Source organism: Onychostruthus taczanowskii, unplaced genomic scaffold (assembly GCF_017590055.1).
Source record: "Onychostruthus taczanowskii isolate IOZ18803 unplaced genomic scaffold, ASM1759005v1 scaffold32, whole genome shotgun sequence".
NCBI lineage: Eukaryota > Metazoa > Chordata > Aves > Passeriformes > Passeridae > Onychostruthus > Onychostruthus taczanowskii.
In genome coordinates this window covers 4,657,743-4,678,651 of record NW_024500572.1, presented here as the reverse complement: position 1 = coordinate 4,678,651, position 20,909 = coordinate 4,657,743, and the positions used below count along the sequence as shown (strand labels likewise).

The following is a 20,909-nucleotide window of genomic DNA, read 5'->3' as shown; positions in this document are numbered from 1 at the left end:
GAGCCCCTCTGCCAAGGAGCCAGGCTGGGGGAGCTGGGGGTGCTCACCTGGAGAGGAGAAGGATCCAAGGAGAGCTCAGAGCCTTTGCAGGGCCTGAAGGGGCTCCGGGAGAGCTGCAGAGGGACTTTGGACAAGGGATGGAGTGACGGGACAAAAGGGAATGGTTTCCCACTGCCAGAGGGCAAGGAGAGATGGGATATTGGGAAGGAATTGTTCCCTGGGAGGGTGGTGAGGCCCTGGCACAGAGAAACTGTGGCTGTCCCATCCCTGGCAGTGCCCAAGGCCAGGTTGGATGGGGCTTGGAGCAACCTGGGCTAGTGGAAGGTGTCCCTGCCCATGGCAGGGGGTGGAAAAAAAATGAGCTTTAAGGGGCCTTCCAACCCCAGCCATTCCATGATTCCATGCTGAGCTCTGGCAGAGCTGTCCAGGATACATGGGATGGGTCCGAGGGGTGTCCTGCTGGCAGCAGAGCCTGCTGATGCTGGGGAACAACTGCAGGGTGGGCTCCTTCCCCTGCCCCTTCCCCTTCCCGGCTGGCTGCAGGTGAGCCCCGCTGGAGGAACCGAACCACTTTGGAATTTGGATGTTGCACAAGATGTTTTGCAGTGGAAAAACTGAAAAGCTCTCCCCCTGGGGAGCGGCAAGAGCTCTTGTTTTGCTGCACCCTTCCCTCCCTACCTTTCCTAATGAATTCCAAGAAAGCCTCAATGCACTCCTAAACGGGAACACAGCCTGTGTCCTTCACAGTCATCTCCACAACAAAGCCAGCATCTCGCCCGCTGGCAGCCACGGGCTCCTCTGCGAGCTGCAAACAAAAGCTGAAAAGGAGCCTTTCTACTTGTGATTAGAAAGCTGGAGAAGTTTGGCTTTTACTGCTTATTGCCTCGCTGATTTCATCTCCGTGGCAGCTCGGAGCCCCTCAGGGGACAGCAGATCAGCCCTTCTCACCCGTCCCGCTGTGATGAGCCCGGGAGATGCAGGAATTGGGGGTTTCTGTGCCTTTAGGGCGCCGTGCTGGGTTTGGACACGGTTTGTGCTCGGTCCCTAAGGAAGGAGCAGCGCCGTGGCCCAGCAGGTGCCAGAGCTCGGCTTCCCCAGGAAAGGAGCTGGCACCAGCAGCATCCCGCTGTGCCTGGGGACATCGCTGATCCCTGCGCCCAAATGGCCCCAAAAGTGCCAGTTATTGTCCCAAATCCGTCCCCCAGCCACATCCAACCCGGGGGGACATGCAGCCTTCCGGGGCTTCTCCAGCCAGTGAGGGGTGTGGAGGAACATAATTAAATTATTATTCTTTTTTTTTTCTTTTTTTTTTTTTTTTTCTGAAAAGGACCAGATGAGGAAGAGGCATTATCGGGGAGATTTTCTTCGGGGGAAATTCTGGCACGAAGACAAACTGCAATATCTCAGCGCAGGCTGGGCGCTGAGTCTTGGATAAAAATAAAGCAGGAGGCGGCAGCACCTTCCCGATGACATTAACTCCATTCATCTCCCGCTGCCGCCGCCGCCAGCGTGCTCAGGCATTAGGAGTTACGTTTTCCTCCACTATTTCTCAAATATATTTATGCTGGGAGATGTTTGTGGAGGTACATCCTGTGCCTGGGGCAGAGGATTAATTCCAAACTGTCACCTCGCTTTTTTGATGGGTTTGTAAATTCTGTTCTGTTGATTTGCACTCGCAGTAAATTGATAAAATCCTCTTTCCAAAAACCTAATTCACCATTTAGGGCTCACCAGGGTTTTTAGACCTCATTGGCTCACATATTTATGTAAATATAGTGTCCAGCAGCAATTTAAAAACTGCTGCGTGGATAATGTGGATGGATAAGGAGTGAAGGCAGACACATTGTCTGGTGGGGGCTGTGTGCCCTGGAAAGGAGCCTTTCCTTGCCTTGGAGCCCCAGATTTTGGGATGGCTTTGCTGTGGGTGGCTGCTTTGGGCAGTGTTTCTCCAGAATCTGGTCCCTGCACCAGGACAGATTAACCCTGACAATGCTGGGAATAGTTTGAGCCCTCCAAGGACAGCACTGGATGTGTCCAAGAGGACTTTGCCAAGCACTCCTGCAGTGGGCAGGGATGTGCTGGTGTGCTGGGGGCACTGGGAGCTCTTAGGGCTCATGACAGAGTGGTCTGTCAATTTAGGGACCTGGTATCTTTGCAAATGGAAGTTGAGGACTGTCAGGAAAAGCCTGGGTTTTTTTACTGAAATTGCATTTAAATCAGCATCAGGAGATGCAAGCCCCATTCCTGTGCAGCCCCATCATCATGGAAGAGATGCAGGGTGGCAGAGGGGACATCAGCAGTGATGTCCCCAGAACTGTCCCCCAGCCACCACTCTACCCGAGATGAAGCATCTCATCCACAAAATGTTGCCATGCTCCATTAATCCACCCAAAAACGTCAGCTGGAGATCCTCTCTTGAATTTTAAATATTTCCAGCCGTTCCGACTAGTGCCGAACCTGCCCCGAAATGACCGCTTTCCAGAACATTCCCTCATCCCCCAGGCTGCTCCTGAGCCTGCTGCTCCTGCCTGCTGTGCCCCAGCCCCACGTGGCAGTGCCGGCTGCCCTTGAGCAGCACATCCCTGAGGGTCCCCTGGAAGCCACTTTGTGGTGGTCCCCCTGCAGAGCCACCCTCCCCAGGGGTGCTCCTGGCCCCTCAGCTCCTGAGTTTGGCACATCCCAGCCCAGTGTGCAAGACAGAGAGACGGGGACGAGAGTGAGAATCCTCCTTGCCGAGCAGATGACGCCGCTCTGGGATCCGTCCCACAGCTATCCCTTCTGTCGTGCTCGAGTTTTTTGGATGCCTTCGCATTTGGCACCGAATTTCCTTCCTAGACTAAAGCTTTGCACTTGGAATGGTGCCTTGGGAGCTGGGCTGAGTGGCCAGGCTGCTCATCCCATCCCTCTGCACCGCCAGCAGCTTGGATTGAGCTCCCATGAAGTCTCCTTGCACCTTCCTGCTGCAGCCATCTGTCCTGGGGTGCCAATGCCTTGTCCTTCCCCCCATGGAGCAGGCACAGAGCCAGGCCCCTGCCCAGCCTCCTGGGCTCCCTGGGGGCTGAAAATTTATTGCAGTCCATGGGCTCCTGGGGCCAGGAAAAGGGAGAAAGCTCTGGACAAATCCGTGCTTGCCCCTGCTGGAGGCAGAGCTGGGAATCCAGGCAGAGCCTCCTCGCTGTGCAGCAGGAGAGCTCCAGGCTCAGCCAGTGCTCGGGGCTGGTCAGCTGCTGCTCTGGCCTCTTCCCAGAGAAAGGAAAAGGAGGGAAAAGGAATAAAAGAGATGTCTGAGTTGGGGCTGCGCCCTTGGGAGCCGGCCAGCTGCAGCTGCACCACTGGTGGGAGCTCCAGCAAGCAAAAAGATGGAACAGAGGGGAAATCAGCTCCTCAGCACCCTGGGAACACCATCCCCTGACTGGGGACAGCCCTGAGCCACCACGGCACAGAGCTCTGCAGCCAAGGGTCCCCATCCCAGGGGCTGGATCCAGGTGCCCCTCCTCGCTTCCCAGGAGCAGGAGCCTGGCTGGATCCCTGCTCTGGAGCTCAGTGCAGCTGAGCAGTGTGACACTCACTCCCAGCAGTGACAGCCAGCAATGACACCGGGGCAGGAATGGTGACCTCTCCACAATGCCAGAGGAAGGCTCCCCCCCAGACACAGCCTCCACTTTTACAGCTCCTGGCAGATCCTCCCTGACATCCCCTGGGTTTTGGGGGGTCCTGTGGCTGTCCAAGGTCACATGTACAGATTGTGGCTGCTCAAGAATCCCCCAGCCTCAGCGACCAGGGATGTAGATCCAAGGCAGAGATAACCAACGCCTGCACTTTGTTCTAGGCCAATGCCAGGGCTCTGCTGGACACCCACAGCACGTCCCTCTCTGGGGTGGAAGATGAGCCTCCCCTGCTCCCAGCTTTGCCCTTCACTCCCAGACTCCTGTTGGCTCCTCCAGCAACCCAGCTCCATGGTTCTCCTCTGATTCTGGAAATCCTTATGAATGAAATCCTTACAGATGAAATCCAAGATGTAACAAAGCTGAGCAGCAGACATTCATTTGTTTCCATCTTCCCAGCAGTGCAGCTGACCTTGTGGATGTGCTGGGTTGACACTGGATGGATGCTGGGTGCCCAACAAAGAGACATTCCTCCATGAACTTCCCACCCTGAGTCCTTCCCACAGTCCTCCATAGACTTCTCCAGTGTGGGTGCTTTCCACAGGGTCAGTCCTTCAGGAAGAGGATACTCCAGCCTGGATCCCTTCCACGGGGTCACGAGTCCTGCCAGCAAACCTGCTCCAGTGCGGGCTCCTCTCTGCACGGCCACACAAATCCTGCCAGGATCCTGCTCCAGCACGGGCTCCTCCAGGACTGCAGGTGGATCTCAGCTTCCCTGTGGATCCCCACGGGCTGCAGGGACACAGCTGCCTCACCCTGGGCTGCACCACGAGCACCTCCTCCTCCTCCTCCTCCTTCACTGACCTTGGTGTCTGCAGGGCTGCTCCTCTCGCAGGTTCTCACTCCTCTCTCTGCTGCCTTTTCCATTGTGCAGGTATTTTTATCCGTGGGTAGAGCAGGATGTGGATAGAGCAGGATGTGGATAGAGGGGGGCCGGCCCCGTGGGACAGAGCGAGAACAACCTTAACAACTTGTCGGTTAACAAGCTGTGAAAGGAGACAGACAGGCAGGAGCTGGCAGCCTGTCCCCTGGAATGAAGGACACCTTCCCTCCCTGAGCACCTCGGCAGGAAGGGCTCCTGCTGCAGAGCCCTTCTCCTTCCCTTCCTCCTGCAGGCTGAGTTCCCTGCCACTGCACCAGGGCTGCAGGGACAGCAGCTGAGGCACCTGCACCAGGCAGAGCTGCTCCTTGCATCCCATCAATCCAGCAGCACTCACTTGTGCAGCAGCAGGAAAAGCCATCTCGTGGAGCAGCTCCTTTTGGGAAGGGCTCTGGAAAGCCGTGGAACACAGCTCTGAGCAGCAGCTGAAGGGCAGCAGCTTGAGCCAGAGTGATGCCAAAGCTTCTCTCACCCCACGAGCCTCCCTCACTCTGCCTTTGCCCCCTGGTTTGGGGTGCACAGCTGGGGGTGGCAGGTCCCCTTCAACACTGCCAGGGGCTGGCACCAGCTGCACCCCGAGGTTTGGGCCCACGTTCTGGCTTTGGCCCCACATTCTGCCCTGCCAGAAGGGGCCTGGCCTCTTGGTCCCCAGAGTGGCTCATCCTGGTGCTCATCCTGCTGAAGCCCTGTCAAGGGCAGAGGGCTGGGTGCTGTTGGGGTGTCCCCTTACCCCTCCTGTGACAGGGACCAGAGCAGGGACAGGCACATCCCCACCTCGCAGAGCCTGGCCAGTCAAGTGGTTAAAGACACACAACTCTCACCACCACATCCAGCAATTTCATACCCCTGACAAGAGTGTAAATCCATCCTGATGGACTGGAAAATTGGAAAGCCGGTGCTCATGCCGTGTTTCCTACAGACATCTCCGAGCTCCTGAAAGATGCACTCGGTGGCAGCCCCGGTTCCAGCCGTGTCGCTCACGTCATGCTAATTAAAATAGAGCCTGTGTTTTGTAACAGGATTTCCTTGGAGCCTATTTTACTGCTCAGTAACCACTTTCAAATATTTGAGAAATAAAATCGCATCAAGTAAATAACTTTCGGATTGCTCACAGAAGGTTACTCTGGTTTCATTTTTTTTGTTCCCAAAGCCCACTGGAAGCAGCTGTGCTCATCGCAGTGACAGAGGATGGAAAATACACAGATTTCTGAGGCTGCTTGTAGTCTACATCAAAAGCTGTGTGTTATTTAATCAGACAAAGCCTATTTCATTAAAAAAACAACTGTCTGTACAAAATGGGATAACAAAGCATCCCAGCACTCGGCACTGACCTGGAATACCCAGGGAACATCCCTGCCTGCTGGCAGGATGGGCCACGCTCACACCAGCCTGTTCTGATGCCCACGTTGCCTTTCCAGAAATGCCCTGGCACTCCTCTGCCTCATCCATCACTTATTACCCATTAACTTCCGATCCCAGCACCACCTGACTTCCAAGGGATGGATCACACACTTCCCTTTTTCCACGGTTTGCTATTCCAAGATCCCTGCTGCCGTTCTGGATGCCAAGGGAGCACATTCAGCTGACTCGGCGCAGCCTGGCTCCTCAGCCCTAAATCCTGCTCCCAGATTCCTCAGTGAAGGAGAAGTTAAAAATGTACAGAAGGAAATGTCTGTGACACTGTGACATCCACAAAGCTGCGCTTGAAATGGCATCTTTGTATATTCATAACGGCAAAAAATACCGGAGAGGCAGAGGGCTGAGAGAGACTAATTTCATTTTCTCCTGATCCAGGCTCTCCTCGTCCTTTCTGCCAAGGAGGAGAGAAGGAAGAGGAGCCATTTGCCATGGCCTTTGATAGCTCTCCATCAGACAATCCCCATTCCTGTTATCTGTGCTGGCAGCCTGGCTCTGTGCTGCTATCTCGTTGCTCGGGGTGCTGCCGCGAGAGCTCACCGCGCACTTGTTGCAGCCCTCGCCGAGTTCACGCTCGGTTTTCCTTCCTGCCGGACACACCTGATCCTCTGGAAACACCCCCCGTGGTGCTGTGCTAGCCACAGAGCCAGGGGCATCTCTGTCCTTGCTACTGGGCTGTGACAGCCACCCCAGGAGTGCCCCCAGGCCTCGAAGAAGAGAAGGAAGGGTGCAGACTTTGGGGTGCAGAGGAGCCCGAATTCAGCACCCCCAGCTGCATTTCTGCTCCAATCACTGCAGCCTCAGCAGGGTTTGCTGGTCTCATCACAGCCTGTATTGGACACCCCGAATATATTTAGAAACCATGGATCTCCCAGGGGCTCAGATGTGCCCCTGCCTGCATGGGCAGCACAGGCAACGCTGCCCTGTCTGCATTGAGCTGCCCACAAACCCCCCCTGTCTGCCCACTGCATCATTCCAGGGTACAAACAGATGCCCCTGTTGGTGCCCACATTCCCGGGATGCTGCTGCTCCAGCACAGGCTGCCCGGAGCCTCCTGGCACGGGTCCCTGTGCAGGGACGTGCCTCTGCTGCCTGCTCTGTGCCGGTGGGTGGGTGTGAGCGGATGCTGAGAGCAGAGGAGAGGCTTTCACACCTCCTCTCTGGTGATCTAAATGGCTTCACCGGTGCAGAGCACCCAAAGCCACCAGCCAAGCACCCGATGGGTGCAAGTCATGTGAAAATGGTTTTTTCTTGGACGCATGAACAGAAAGAGCAGCAGATGGAGCAGAGCAATCGCTCTCTGCGGGGTCTGATCCTGCTCCTCCCCAGCTGGAGAACAGCAGGATTCGCTGCTCTGGGCCCTTGGCTGTGTCCCCCTCCACACAGATGGACAAGACTCCCCCCAGGCACGGGCAGAGCTGCCACGTCGCCACGGGCTCCAGGCTGCGTAGGCAGGAGTTGGGATTTTACTGCAATAATTCACCAAACCTTGTAAAGGGTCAACAATTTATCAGCTCCCTCTCTCTGCCAAGGAAAGAGGAGTTCAGCACACTGTGTTCTTCCACCATGAGATTTATGGCAGATTGTGCCAAATCCTGTTCCCGGGAGCTGGACTGCCTGCTGATGCTCCCAGTGGGACTGGGGCAGCCCTCCTGCCTCAGCACATGAGGCAGTGAGGGAGCTGAGAGCCCTCACTGGGCCTGTGCTTGCTGGCTTTGCTTCCCAGCTCCCCCAGGAGCCCGGGATGGTTGCTGCTGTCACACAGAGCACTGGCAGCCCGGAGCAGAGCGTTTGTGTAACACACAAGAGGAACGTGCCTCTCTGCGTGTCCCCTGGCTGGAACAGGATGCCAGAACTGGCAGGGACTTTGCATCTGATTCCTCCACACATACACAGAACACAAACCCATGCAGGTGAAGGAGAAATGCCACCCTCTACATCCATTGCTGTTTTGCTGCCCAGAAAGGAAGGATTCCGTAATACAGTCGCTGTCTGGAGAGCCAGGATTCAGACGGAAAAGTCAAAGTCATTTAACGCAATCTGACCACGAGAGCAGGGGCTGGAGCACTGCACAGCACTCCTGACACCAGGAGCTGCTTGTGTTTGCTACAAACACCCTGCCAGCCCCGGAGGGCAGCCTCAGGCTCCAGCACACTGCAGCGCCAGCACACACCGGCCTCTCCCTTCTCCCACGGAACAATCCACACTGGGAACCCCACCCAGAGCACACCCGAGCGTGGCTGCCTCGTCCTGGCATCCCTGAGTGCCAAGGGACTGGGCACAGGCACCGCTTCAGTCGTCTCCAAGCCCCACGCGAGTTTGCGGTGACTTTGCCAAGTCACCCGCGGGCGCATCCCGCAGCCCGTTCTTAGGGCTGGCATCGTGGCAGTGGGAGAGGGAGCGGGTCTGCGTGGGGACGGGGGACACGTGGAACGACCAGACAGCCCCTGGGTAAACCCTCACCCCCCCACGGACACCCCCTGACCGAGACGGTGGGGCTGGAACACCAGTGGGGACACGGAAGTGGGGGCTGGAGGGACACCGGGGGCTGGGGACACACGGAGGGCTGGGGACACACGGGGCTGCTCTCCCTGCGGGAAGGAGGCGAAGGGTCCGGCACGGTTCCCGGGAGGCCGCGGCCCCGCTGGCGCTCGGTTCCCGGTGAGGACGCGGCTCCCGGAGCGCTCCCGGGCGGCGGGAGCTGTCCGCCCCGCGGTGCTGAGCTCCGCGTTCCGCCGGGCCCCGCTCCCGCCGCCGCTCCCGGAGCCGCTGCGCTTCCCCGCAATGCCAGAAGTTTCATCCCGGCCCGGGGAGAGGCAGAAGCGGGGGGTCCCCTATCGGGAATGGCACGGCCGGTTCCAGCAGCCCTTCCCGCTCCCACCGCCCCCTCCCCGGTCCCGGCTGCATCCCCCCGCGCCGGGCGGTGCCCCCTCCCCGCAGCCGGAGCGGCGGGGGAGGGCGCCGGCGGCCGCTCCGGCCCCCGCGCAGCGCCGAGAGCTCCGGCCCCGCCCGCAGCTCCCCCCCGCTCGCCCCGGCCCCACCGAGCAGCCCCGGTACGGCTCCCGCAGCAGCTCCGGGCACACGGTTGCCCGTGGCTTCCTCCGTCCTTCTCGGCTTCTTCCCGCTCCGGGTGCCCCCCCAGCCTGGGCAGCGCTGCCACTGCGGGCCCCCCGTCAGCCTGCCTCTTGTCCCGTCTCACTGCCCCTTGTCCCCAAGCCGCCTATAGCATCCAAGGCCACCCTCAGCATTCCAAGCCCTTCTCACTCCCTCCTCAAGGCCAGATGTACCCTCCTTCCCGGCTCCCCCAAAGCAGGCTGTGAATAGGGCAGAGGTGCTGTGGGGAGGCTCCCATGGCTCCCTTGGGATCAGGGATGCTCCAGGGCTTCTGGCCCTGCTGCTGGAGGGAGCTGCAGCTGTGACCTTCCTGACCTCAGTGGGGTGGGGGCACTGAGCATACAGAAGCCCACATTTTGTGGGTGCTGCTTAGGGCCACCCATAATGTTGGGCTGGCCGTGGGTGAGCACTGGGGTACCCTCAGTCCTGTGGCAAAAGAAGCAGCACACAGGGGTCCCTGCTCAGGACCTGGCCCCAGAGCTCCTCAGCTTCCTTGCCTGCTGGGGAACCGTGGCCTGGATGGCTCCCAGGAACCCCCTGCCCATCCCACCAGCAGGAGCTGCGAGCCCAGGGCTCCCAGCAGGCCCCTCTGAGCCCGCAGAGCACGCGGTGTAATTACACTGACTTTGAGAAGAACAGAAACAGAGGCTTGGTTCTCCTGAAATCCCAGATCCTGCCCTGAAATGTTTACTGTGAATCACCTCCCTGTGAGAGCGCCCGGTCCTCTGCCTGTCAGCTCAAATAGCCAGAGCGATGTCACGAGTGCACAAAAGCAGTGTCAAACAGCCACGAGACATAGCCCAGCCTCTTCCCTAAAGAGCCAGTTTGTTTGCTGCCATGTGAGAAGTCCCCGCTACCTTTGCGGGAGCAATTACACCGATCCCGTTACCTCAGCAACAACCATCGCACTCTGGTGTCACCACCAGTGCCACCACGCAGAACGCACCGAGGCAAGGAGCTGTCCAAACACGGGCACTGATCCTGCTGTGTTTTCCCCTCCGGGCTGTGCTGAGCTCCCTCCTGCCCCGGCGCCGCTGGAATCGGAGGCAGCAGCCCGGGGATGCTGGGGAGCGGCCGGCAGGTCATTTGCATTCCCGGTGTCACTCCCAGCCGCTGCCAGCTGGGAGCAGTTGGGCAGCAGGCTCGAGAAGAACAAAATAAGAAAGGGAGAGAAAGCAGCGAGAGGTGCAGCGTGTTATTTAACGCTGTTACTCTCATACCCAACTGGGACTCGCCTGCTCAGAGGTTTAATTTGGTCGAACAAAGCTTGTGGCACAGCGAGCCCAGCCTGCACTGCTCCCCCTCTGCTCCAGCCTCGCTTCCCTCCCGACCTGCCGGCGCTAAAGATAAGAGTTGTCTCTCATTTAGCGGTTCTCCTTGAGTGATTTTTATTGTGCTCATCTGCATTGTAGTAAACTCCTAAGATAGCCAGATAATAACAGCAGTGCCATGGAAACAGGCAGGAAAAGAGACCAGACACTGTATTTGTGATGCAGAAATGCCCACGAAGTGGCAAAAGTTGTTAGTGATGGAGAGGGAATGGTGAAACCCAAGCTTCAGCTGCCCAGCAGGCTTAGGGGGTGCAGGTGAGCCCAGGCCCCACGGGCATCACATCACAGACTCCAGGGCATCACACCTGGAGCAGGGACCTGGGAACTGTGCTGCCTGGGCTCCTCCTGTCCCTCCAACAGCTTTGCTGGGGGCTCAGGTGAGCTGGGAGACAGGAGTGTGTGTAGGGAGACGGGCTGGGATGAACCACAGGATGCACCGTGGGATGCACTCCCCAGAGCCGCTGTGGTTTGAATCATTTCCCTCCCGCAGCCGGCGCCTAATGGGCTGTGAAATCTCACCCGGAGAAACAGCGGGGTGGGTGTGGAGCCTCGGTGCTCCCGGGATCTCCGTGCTCCTGCTGCTTCCCGAAAAACCAGGGCCCTTCTGCCTGCAGCTGGGACCTGCCACCCTGAAACCCCTGCAGCTGGAGCAGCTCCTGCAGCCCTGGCATGGCTGGGCATGGCTGGGCACGGCTGCATGCACAGCCCAGCTCCACAGCGGCAACAGCAACAGGAGCGGGCAAAAAGTGGCCTCTTGAGTTCCTTCAGCAGCTCTCAGGGCCATGACTGTGTGGTCAGAAGCCTGAGGTATTCCAAGAAATAAGACAAACATCTCCCGAGGCCACTTTATGGGCATTGCTCTAATTAGCACCGTGTTCATCGGCCATTACCTCAGACCTTTGATTAACAGTGGAGAAAATCAATAACTGCTCTAAAAACTCAGATAAGTTTCACAGCTAATTTTAATTTCACATTTTAATCTTGTATTAATGTCAATCTTAATTACCATAATTAAGTCAGATGTGACTTAGCAAGAGCAGCTTGGAGATAAGATGTTAAAGGCAGACGGTGCCTTTCTGGTGCTGCTCACTGGGGTTTGGGAAGGGGCTGATGACAGGGAGCAGGGGGTCCCACAGGAGGACACTCACTTTCCTGTCCTTCCCAATGTCCCCAGCCTTACCAGCTCCCTGCCTGGGATCTGTCCCCTGGACCCTCTCAGAGTTGCTTTGCCTTTTGGCAAAGAGTTCCCTTCATTTTGGGTGCCCCCCAGCCCCTCAGACGGCTGCTCCTCAGCACCGGGGAGCACAGCGAGGTGCCAGCCCCACGGTGCCAGCCGTGTCTGCACTCTCTTTGTCACGGCAGCTGAGATCCACGAGATCCGAGCTGCCCAGAAAATCAATCTCTCCTTTATTTTGGCGCCGGTCGGTGCCGCAGCCGCCGCTGCTGCCGCGTTCGCTCTGCAGTCGTGCCCATCGATCCATCGATCGCCGCCCCCTCGCAGCTCCCCGTGCCCGCCGGGCAGGGGCAGGGCTGCCAGGGGCTCCAACCAGCCCGTGGAACCCTGGACACATCCAGCTTGTGGGATCCTGCAGCCTCTGCCCTGCAGCGGGGTGGGACAGACCCCACAGGCAGCTCCTGTCCCCCCGCGCTGCCGCAGCCCCAGGTGGGAGATGGGGACAGAGGTGCTTTGGGGACAGACCCCACCAGGACAGACCCCACTCCCCTGACTCTGTGTGAGCCATCCCAAACACGCTGGGGGTTATTCTGAGGATGCAGCTGCTCCTGGGGCTCCCGTGAGGGCACAGAGGGCCCCTCCTGCCCTCTGCTCACACAGGGGAGCAGCCTCCTCCCTGCAGCTCCCTTGGGAAGCTTTCACCCCTCCTCCACAGCGCCCGGGGGGGGGCTTCAATGGCACAAGGAAGCGGAAAAATAACCTCAGCTTTAGATTTGGAAGCAGAGGTGCCCCGTAGTGCAGCTGAAAGGCGGCTCTGAGGAGCCGTGCCCAGGCTGGGGGCACTGCTGCTGAGTGGCAATATTGTCCCAGGGCAGAAAAGGCCTTTGTCCCTCCGAGATGGCAGAACCACTCCAGCCTTTGGCTTTGGGAACGGGGCTGATTCCCTGCTTTGCCTTCCAAACACGGTGCTGAATGGGGGGTTTGAGCTGGAGGCCAGGCTGGCATCCAGCCCCTTTGAGCCGGTGCCAGCGGGCACAGCTGGGGGCCCGCTCAGGAGGGAAGTCCTTGTTCCTTGTCAACAGAAGAAGACTTTGCACAGCTTGAAAATAGGCTCCCTGTTGCCCACGGGGGTTTGGAGGGGGCTGAGGGGAAGGCAGGCAGCAGAGCAGCATCCCGGTGGAACTGGAGGGAAGGGACAGCCTGCCCAGGGTGCTGTGTCCCCAGGGTCACCTCTGCACCCCTCAGTGTCCCTGTGTGGGCCACCCCAGCATGGCTCCACAGTCCCTTTTCCCCCCATGGAGCAAAAGCTCTCCTTGTGCACCAGGGCTGAAGTCTGGGAGCACCTACCTGAGCCCATGGCTCCTCAATTCCCCAGCCAGAAATCAGGACATTGTTTCATGCTCTATGCATAATTCATCATTCAGAGCTTAATTAACTAAAGCTCCTCATGGCAATGCCTGGAGAGGCTCCCACCAGCTCCAGGCACTTCCAGCCACTCCAGTCCATGGCTGCCAGGCTCCTTCCCAAGGCAATGGTGCTGCTCTGATTGCTGTATCCATATTTCACTGCTGTGCTGTGATGTCCCAAAAGTTTTCAAGACTTCTCTGCTGTGATTTTCAGTTCTTTGCTCCAGCAGGGTTTGCATCAGTCACAGAGCAGCCAGTGGCTCCATGGTTCCCCCATCCTGACCATCCCCACAAATCCTGGAGAAATCTGCCTTCTACAAATCTGCCTTTCAGCTGGAAAATACCTGCTCTGGGGAGGCTTTCCTACCTTGTCCTCCATTCTCTGCATCCATTCCCCAGTCAGTATTCCTGCCAGGACTGCTGGTGTTTACTCATTGCATCCCGTATAAATTGCAAGAGAGATTACACTGATACATAAAACAGCATTTGTAAATCCAGGAGTGCACAAAACTGTTGTCCTCTCTTGCAATTCCTCCTTGAGGAATAACAAGAAGTTTTTATGAAGTGAGGCAGAGTGCAGCATGATTTTACTGCTATCCCACTGCCTCTGGAGAGAGGGATTTCTTTGCCTCTGCATTACTCCACACTCGCCGTAATCCATTAATTGCCTTCAGGAAAATGCTCTGGCTTTCTCCCTCACACCAGTTCCTCCCTGTGCATTTCAGAGTCCCCTGATCCAGGCAGGAGGGCTCAGCACCAGTTCTCAGCACCCTGAGCCAGGCAGGAATGCCCAGGAAGGCTGGAGGTGTCTGCAGGACAGGATGAGCTGGATGCAGACCTTGGCCCTCAGCACCAACCACAGGTAAATATTTTTCATTTGTCTGGCTCAAATAATTTCCCCATGGGAACCATAAAAGCATTCTGTGAGGAACTGATGCAATCAGCATTCCTCAGTGATGCTGATTGGGAATAATCCCTGAGTTGTTGGAGCCACTGGAGAGAGGGGGTGAGCACCAATGGGTGGGAGGGAAAGGAACAGGAAATAAGGGAAAAGAGGGAAATCACAGATTCCAGTCGGCACCAGTAACCATGGCACTGTGAAAGGCAGGCTTTGTCCAACAGTTGATTGTGATCTTTGAGGGGATGATGCATTGGAGGGAGGGAGGGATCCGATGGCTGCCGTGGGCTGCTGTGATGGATTGGATGTGGCAGCAGGCACATTCTCCTGGAATCAGTGTGATGCAGTATCAGCACAGCGCTGCCTAAGTGGGAATGAACTGGCTCATTGACAGATCCGGGGAGCAGACAGACGAGGAGAATCATCCTCACAAGGAGGAATTAGTAACGAGCCTGCTCAGACCTGGTTTGCTCTGTCACTGCTCCCAGGGCCTGCAGGCCAACACCAAATCCCTGGAGGGGCTGAACAAGCTGGGATCAGTGGTTACCTGAGTGAGGACCTGCAGCCACACAGCACAGCCCTGAGCACAGCACAGAGTCAATTATTCTGCCAAAGCAGTCCAGCCACCCACTTCAAATCATTTCTGTGCCATGAAATGGGGGTTAGAGGGTCCCAGGGACTGGAGGGTCCCTCTGCAGTGGCTAAAGCAGATGGCATCACTCAGGTCGCAGAAAGCCCCTGCAGCTGGAGCAGGGAGTGGTGCTGTGCTCCCCCACAGCCCTGCAGAGGCAGTGGCAGCCCCACAGAGCCCCTCCTGATGGTGTCTGTGGCAGGGCCACACTGCACCTCCCCTGCTTTGGGCACCACCCAGGGACCAGAATCATCAACTGGGTGGCACAAGGAACAGGACAGTGGCACTAACTGTGGCTGTGCCTCACAGGGGAGGTGACAGCCCCCTCCCAGCCCACCCCTGTGTCCTCCCTGGTGCCCCAAGCTTGGCTTTCTCTGCAGAGGCTGCTTGCACTCTTTGTAGAGGGGGGTTTGGGGGGGGGGGGGGGGGGGGGGGGGGGGGGAAGGGATTTGTACTAAAGCTCTTTGCATGAAAAAATAAAATCCATACTGTGCTGCTTTGCTCTGCCCCGGCTCCCAAGCTGTGATGTTTCATTGATTAGCTTGTAAGAGCTTGGAGCAGAGCCCGTGCTTTGCTGGGAGCATTTCCGCAGCTCCCGCAGGTGGAAAGCCATTAACCGCCTCCAGCCTGTCCCTCCGCCCCCCGGGAGGCTTTGGGTGGAGGCTTTGGGCTTGTTTAAAGAGGAAAAGCCCTAAAACACAGCCCCCACACCGTGGCTAGGGTCCTCACACTCTACCCTAGGCTGGGGATTTGGGGGGGTCCCCACACCGAGTGTCACCCCCTGGGCACAGCCACTGCCCATCCTGCAGCTCTGTGAGCTCCCAGGGATAGTAACTCCCAGAGATCCCAACAAAAGAACAACATTTCACTTGTGCAGAGCTGTTAAGGAGCTCGCTGGAACTTCCTGCTGCTGTGTGTGTGTGTCAGAGTGATAAGAGGCCGGCAATAACCCCGGCTCTCCCTGGGCGCTGCTGGATAAATTCCTCCTCTGGACAGCCCTGCCCTGGCTCCCAGCCCCTGCCGCGGGGTTTGTGGGGATGGCAGGGCTAACGTGGCTCCTGATGCTCCATCCAGCACGGCATTTCCCGGAGGGGCTCGTCCCTGGGTGTCCCCTGAGGTCCAGGCCATGGCTCTACCCAGGGATTTGCTTTATTTTGGGAGGGTGGGCAGAGAGCCCGGCACGGTGCCAAGGTGTGGCCATGATATTTTTATGAAAAATCCTCCGCCAGGATCTTTTTCTCCTGAGAAACTGAGGGGCCTCAGAGGGAAAGAAAAACAATAATTATCTGCTGCTGTGGAATGCAACAGGTGCATCTTTGATCGGTCCATGTGAGCTGTCTCTACTTAATGACCGACCATGGTCCAGCTGTGTGGACTCTCTGAGAGTCATGGGCTTTTGTTATCATTCCATTCCTTTCTAGCTTTCTGTCTGTATCATTTTCTCTATTTTTTTAGTACAGCATTTTTAATATAATATAATATCATAGAATAACAAATCAGCCTTCTGAAACATGGAGTCAAGATTCTCATCTCATCCCGGGGACCCTCGAACACAACCACACCAAGGGATCCGCAGGGATCCGGGCGGGACTCGGAGAGGTGGGAGGGATGCTGGGGAGGAGGAGGAGGAGGAGGAGGAGGAAGCAGCATGTGTGAGGCTCTGGCAGAGCCGCAGCGTGTGCCTTCATGCGCTGGGAGATGCAGCACAAGCTGCATTTGGGGATTTAGGGAATGCACTGCAGGAACACCGACCTCGCTGCTCGGGGCTGTGCCTGCTGCTGCCCATCCCTCTGCAGGGGCTTTGGTGAGCGTGCAGCACTCCTTTGGTGGGAGAACCCACGGATTCCTGCGGCTGCAGCACACTGAGAGCAGTGCCTGTGCCTCCCAGGAAGGTCCTGCCTCTCCATGGCATGGGACACGGAGCTGCCACCCCTCCTCTGCCCACCTGTCCCACCTGGCACGGACTGAGGCAGCACCCTGTCACTGTCATATTTTCTGGAAAAATCCCCTTGCCCAGGATTTTTCTCCTGGGAAGCTGAGAAGCCTCAGAGGAAAAGGAAAACAATATCATCTCATTTGCTTCTCCTGCGTTTTGCTGCTTTAGGATGTGGTTGGAGATTGTTTATCCAGCATGGGAATTGTTTTAACTTAATGACCAGTGACGGCCAAGTTGTGACTCTGAGGAGAGAGTCACAAGTTTTTCATCAGTATCTTTTAGCGTTCTGTCTGTATCCTTCCTGTATTCTTTAGTATAGTTTGGTATAGTTTTAGTTTCATATTCTTTAATACAATCTAATAAATTAGCCTTTTATATATATATATATATATATATATATATAATAAATTAGGACTTGCAGGGACCTAGATTCTGACCACTTTAGTTTTGGAGAAATCCAGCAAAATTTGGAAATTTCTAGCTTGGGTGGCCAGGGTGGGCCAGGGCGATGGGTGGCAAACAGAGGCTATTTTCCAGGGGAAAAGGAAGTCCTTTGCCCAGACTCTGGGTATCAGATGAAAGCCTGGCAATTAAGAACATGAAGTCAGATTCATCATTTCCTCACCTTTGTCAGGGGTTCTCAAAAAATACAAGAGCACCCCGGGATGGTTCTGAGCACAGTTCCCATCCCACCCCAATTCCAGCCCTGTGGAGACATTTCCAGCTGCAGATAATGAGTGTGTGAGGCCCCGAGTTGCTGTGTGTGTCAGCTGAGTGACACAGCATGTCCCAGGGCAGCTCAGCTCTCTGTGACCCCCGGGGAGATGCCCCTGTCCCCGTCCTGTCACCCGGAGATGGCACCAGAGCTCAGAGCTGCTCAGGCTGTGGCTCAGGCAGGGTTTTGGGAGAGTGGGAAGGAGGCTGCAGGTTAAAGGAGGTCACTTTATTGCAGTCAGCACTGCTGAGATCCCTGAGCAGCCACGGGGTTAATGGCATGAACCAGGGAAATTTGTAAATCTCTCCCCAGCACCCAGGAGATCAGTTTTTGTTTTGTGTTTGGCAGTGGACGCAAATCCTGCTCCACTCTCCCTGACCTGGCCATTGGGATGACATAGCGAGGACTGGTTTTGATTCCCAGGAGGGTTTTATTGGTTTATTTACTGGTGTTTGATTCCCAGAACCTGGGAAAATCTCCTTGGGAAAGGTGCTGCACCAGCCCCACATCCCCAAACTCTTGGTGGCCCTGAGGCCAGCGTGTGCCAGGGCTGGAGGGACAAGGGACACACAGCCCAGCTGAGGGCAGGAGGGCACAACATCCTGGGGGATTGAATAGGAAAGAAGCCTCCTGACAGCCCACGTGTAGGTCTAATAATTTACTATAACTGCTTTTATGGCAGAGCATAAAAATCTAAAGTAAGGTTGGGAGTTGTCAGAGAATCCCACACGGAGCTGAATTTTTGCGTAATCAGAAAATCTGGAGCCACAGTTTTTAGGCTCCAGTGCCTTCCTCTGGAATCTGAGGTGCTCACCAGACTCCCACAGTCCTGGTGGTGGGTGATCTTCTCTGATGAAGATCTCCAGCAGTCCTGTCCAGCCTCAGTGATTTTGGGAGCCAGAGATCCCTTCTCTGCTCTGACTCTGGAGAGCAGCTCCCAACCCTGCAGCATCCTCACCCCCTCCTGCTGTCCCAGCCTCTCTGCAGGGCCCAGCATCCCAGGGAAGGCACTGAGGGGTTTTATTTCCTGGGTCCAAGCTCTCCAGCCCCCTCTGTGTGGCACAGGTCTGTCCCTGGAGGGTGACATTAAGCACCGAGGTAATTCTGCCTCCAGTGCTAGCCCCGAGCCGTTATCACAATTACTCCCAGGGCCACTGGATGATACTTGGTAATTACGTGTCTCTTTCATCTGGGATCTCAGAGCACTTACTGATCAATTAATTACACTTTCAGCAGGCTTTGGCCCCGGTGCCAGCTGCAGATCAATAATCCCTCTCCTGAGAGGGGCTGGCTCTGAGTGACACGGCGCTGCCAGCACGGGGCTCACCCAGCAGGATGGTGCCCAGGCTCTGGGGTGCCCAGGCTGCCCAGGGAAGGTGGAGGATGAGGGCATGGAAAGCTCACAGGTGAGAATCACAGAATTTTGGTTGGATAAAACCTCTAAGATCTTCGAGTCCAAGCCTTAACCAAGCTCAGGAGGGTCCTGAGCACTGCCAGCTCTTCCCCACCCTCCACAGGCTTTGTTCCCCTGCTGTTGGAGACAGATGGGAGAAGGGAAGTGCCAACAGCTCCTCCTGGTCCACACAGCCCCAGGACAAGCTGTTGACTTGTTGGACACAACACCACTGGGAGGAGTCCTGGCAGGAGCCACAGGAGCACAGGTGATAAATCTCCTCCCAGAGGGGAGCCTGGCTGCACCCACGTCTGGATTTATAAGTATAAATAAGATGGAAAGCAGGAATTGCCCTCAGGGCATGCAGGGGTGGGAAATGCTCAGTCTCCTGCCAAAAATTCTTCAGGGTTTTTCATTGGTTACTGCAGGAGGAGAAAACTCACAGGACTGGGGAGGTGCTGGAGGAGGGAAGGACCTGCAGGAGGCTTTGGGGGGAGACTGGGAGGGCAGAAAGCTGCCAAAAGCTGCAGGTCCATGGCAACCCCATCCCTCCTGGCAGCAGGGGAAGGACGGGGTCAGGTGAGGACCGTGGCAGGGTCGAGGATTAAGCCCAGCGGGATGTGGGGGTTTCTGGGGTGTCAGGAGCCAGCCAAGGGCCAGCCACACTGAGAGCCCACAGAGCTTCTCACCTCTCATTACAACAACCTTTCCCTCACAGACTTGTCCTGTGCTGATCTAAATGACAGAGCTGAGGAGAGTTATTGCTCTTGTAAAAGATTTTCCGTTGCATTTCCCCACTATTGACTCTCCAGAGTGGAAATCGAGGCTGTGGGGGCAGTCCCTGTCAGAGCCTCCTCGCAGCTTGGAGCAAATCTGCAGCGTGTGCAGCCTGTCCCTGCCAGAGAGCCGCAGGCTGCACCCTCCCTGTCCCAGCTCAGGCTGAAAATCGCCAGTCACAGGCGGAGAAACCCTTCCTCACTTCCCCCTCCATCACTGCAGCCTGGCATCCCGTCCGTGTCCTCCCCATGTCACCCTGCTGCCACCACCGGGGCTCCCAGTCCCTCTTCCCGGCACTGGTGGGGGTGATGGCACCCGGGAACGGGGTTTTGGACAGGTTTTGTCACCCTGGGACAGTGATGTGCACTCTTGGCTGTCCTTCCTTCCTTCCAGGCAGCCTCCCAGCCCAGATGGAGAGCGCCATACGGAGTTTGGTTTTCCTTCCCAAAACACACGGCACGTTCCCTGCCTGTCTAACGAGGTGTCCGTGCCAGGTTGTGTGACACGGTGACAGGCACAACCGGGGATCATCCACGTCCCTGAGCACGGAGGGAGGGGGACACAGGGCAGCTCTGTCCCCTCCACGCCCCACATCCACCACTGGGCCACCCTCCTCGTCACAGGGCAGCACAGGGGAGGTTTGGGAGCTGAGGGCAGGTGTGGGACACAGGCAGGGTGGGGATTCTTGCTTCCACCTGGGGCTTTGTCACTGAGAGCTGCTAAAAAAGGGTTTTTAGCAACTGCAGGGCTGCCCCTTGCAGGGCTGCTGCTGTGCAGGAGGGTGAGGCTTTCACAAGGGCGTGCAGTGCTGGGGTGAGTGAGAATGGCTTTTAGCTGAAGGAGGGTGTGTTTAGATTAAATATTAGGAAGAAATTATTATCTGTGACAGCTCTGAAAGCTGTGGGTGAGGGGGTGGCTGTGGGGATGTCCGGGCATTGGGATGAAGCAGTGCCAGCGCAGGGATAGAGGGATGAGCCATCAGCTGGGATTTCTCCAGAGCTTAAAAGCCTCCTTCACATTCTGTGCCATGAAACAGAGCCGTGATTTTTGCTTTACAAGTGTGATTGCTTAGAACAGCATGAAATTACAGCCAGAGCTGGTCAGCCTGGCAGCAGATAAGTGGAGCTGGGAGTGTGGCACTGTGATGGTACCTGGGGAGGGTGGGAGCAGGGTGGCAGCCCCTGGTGAGCCACATCTCTGGGATATCCCAGTGGGGAGCCCAGAGGAGATGGATGGGCAGGAAGGACGAGTCAAGGGGCTCAAAGTGGGAATAAACACGTGGCTGCCCTGTCCAGGGCATGCTCAGCCTCTCATTTGGGGACTTCAGCTCTGAGCGCCCTGGCTGCTGTTTCAACACTGCTCTGTCCCACACCTCCCCAAATCCCTGTCATTCCTAGCATTTTCCTCACTTCCATAAGCTTTTTTACCACTCTGAGGAAAAAGGTCTCCATTTACTCATCACTGCTCTAATTCCATCTGTGAGCTGTGGGTGCCAGCCAGAGGTGGGCCAACGGGACCTGGGAAGGATTCCTGGCAGGCCCAGCCTGTGTGTGCTGTGTGGGATTGATTTCAC

At 56.7% G+C, this 20,909-nt stretch overlaps 1 protein-coding gene across 1 annotated transcript in view; it reads right to left on the bottom strand.

The window, feature by feature from the left end:
- Nucleotides 1-9,979, bottom strand: part of SEZ6L (seizure related 6 homolog like) — a 37,973-nt gene extending 27,994 nt beyond the window's left edge. Inside the window, 3 exon segments of the mRNA XM_041410409.1 lie at nt 8,304-8,441; nt 8,540-8,795; nt 9,965-9,979. Of these exon segments, the coding sequence (XP_041266343.1) occupies nt 8,304-8,441; nt 8,540-8,795; nt 9,965-9,979 (409 nt within the window).
- Nucleotides 9,980-20,909: the final 10,930 nt, after the last annotated feature.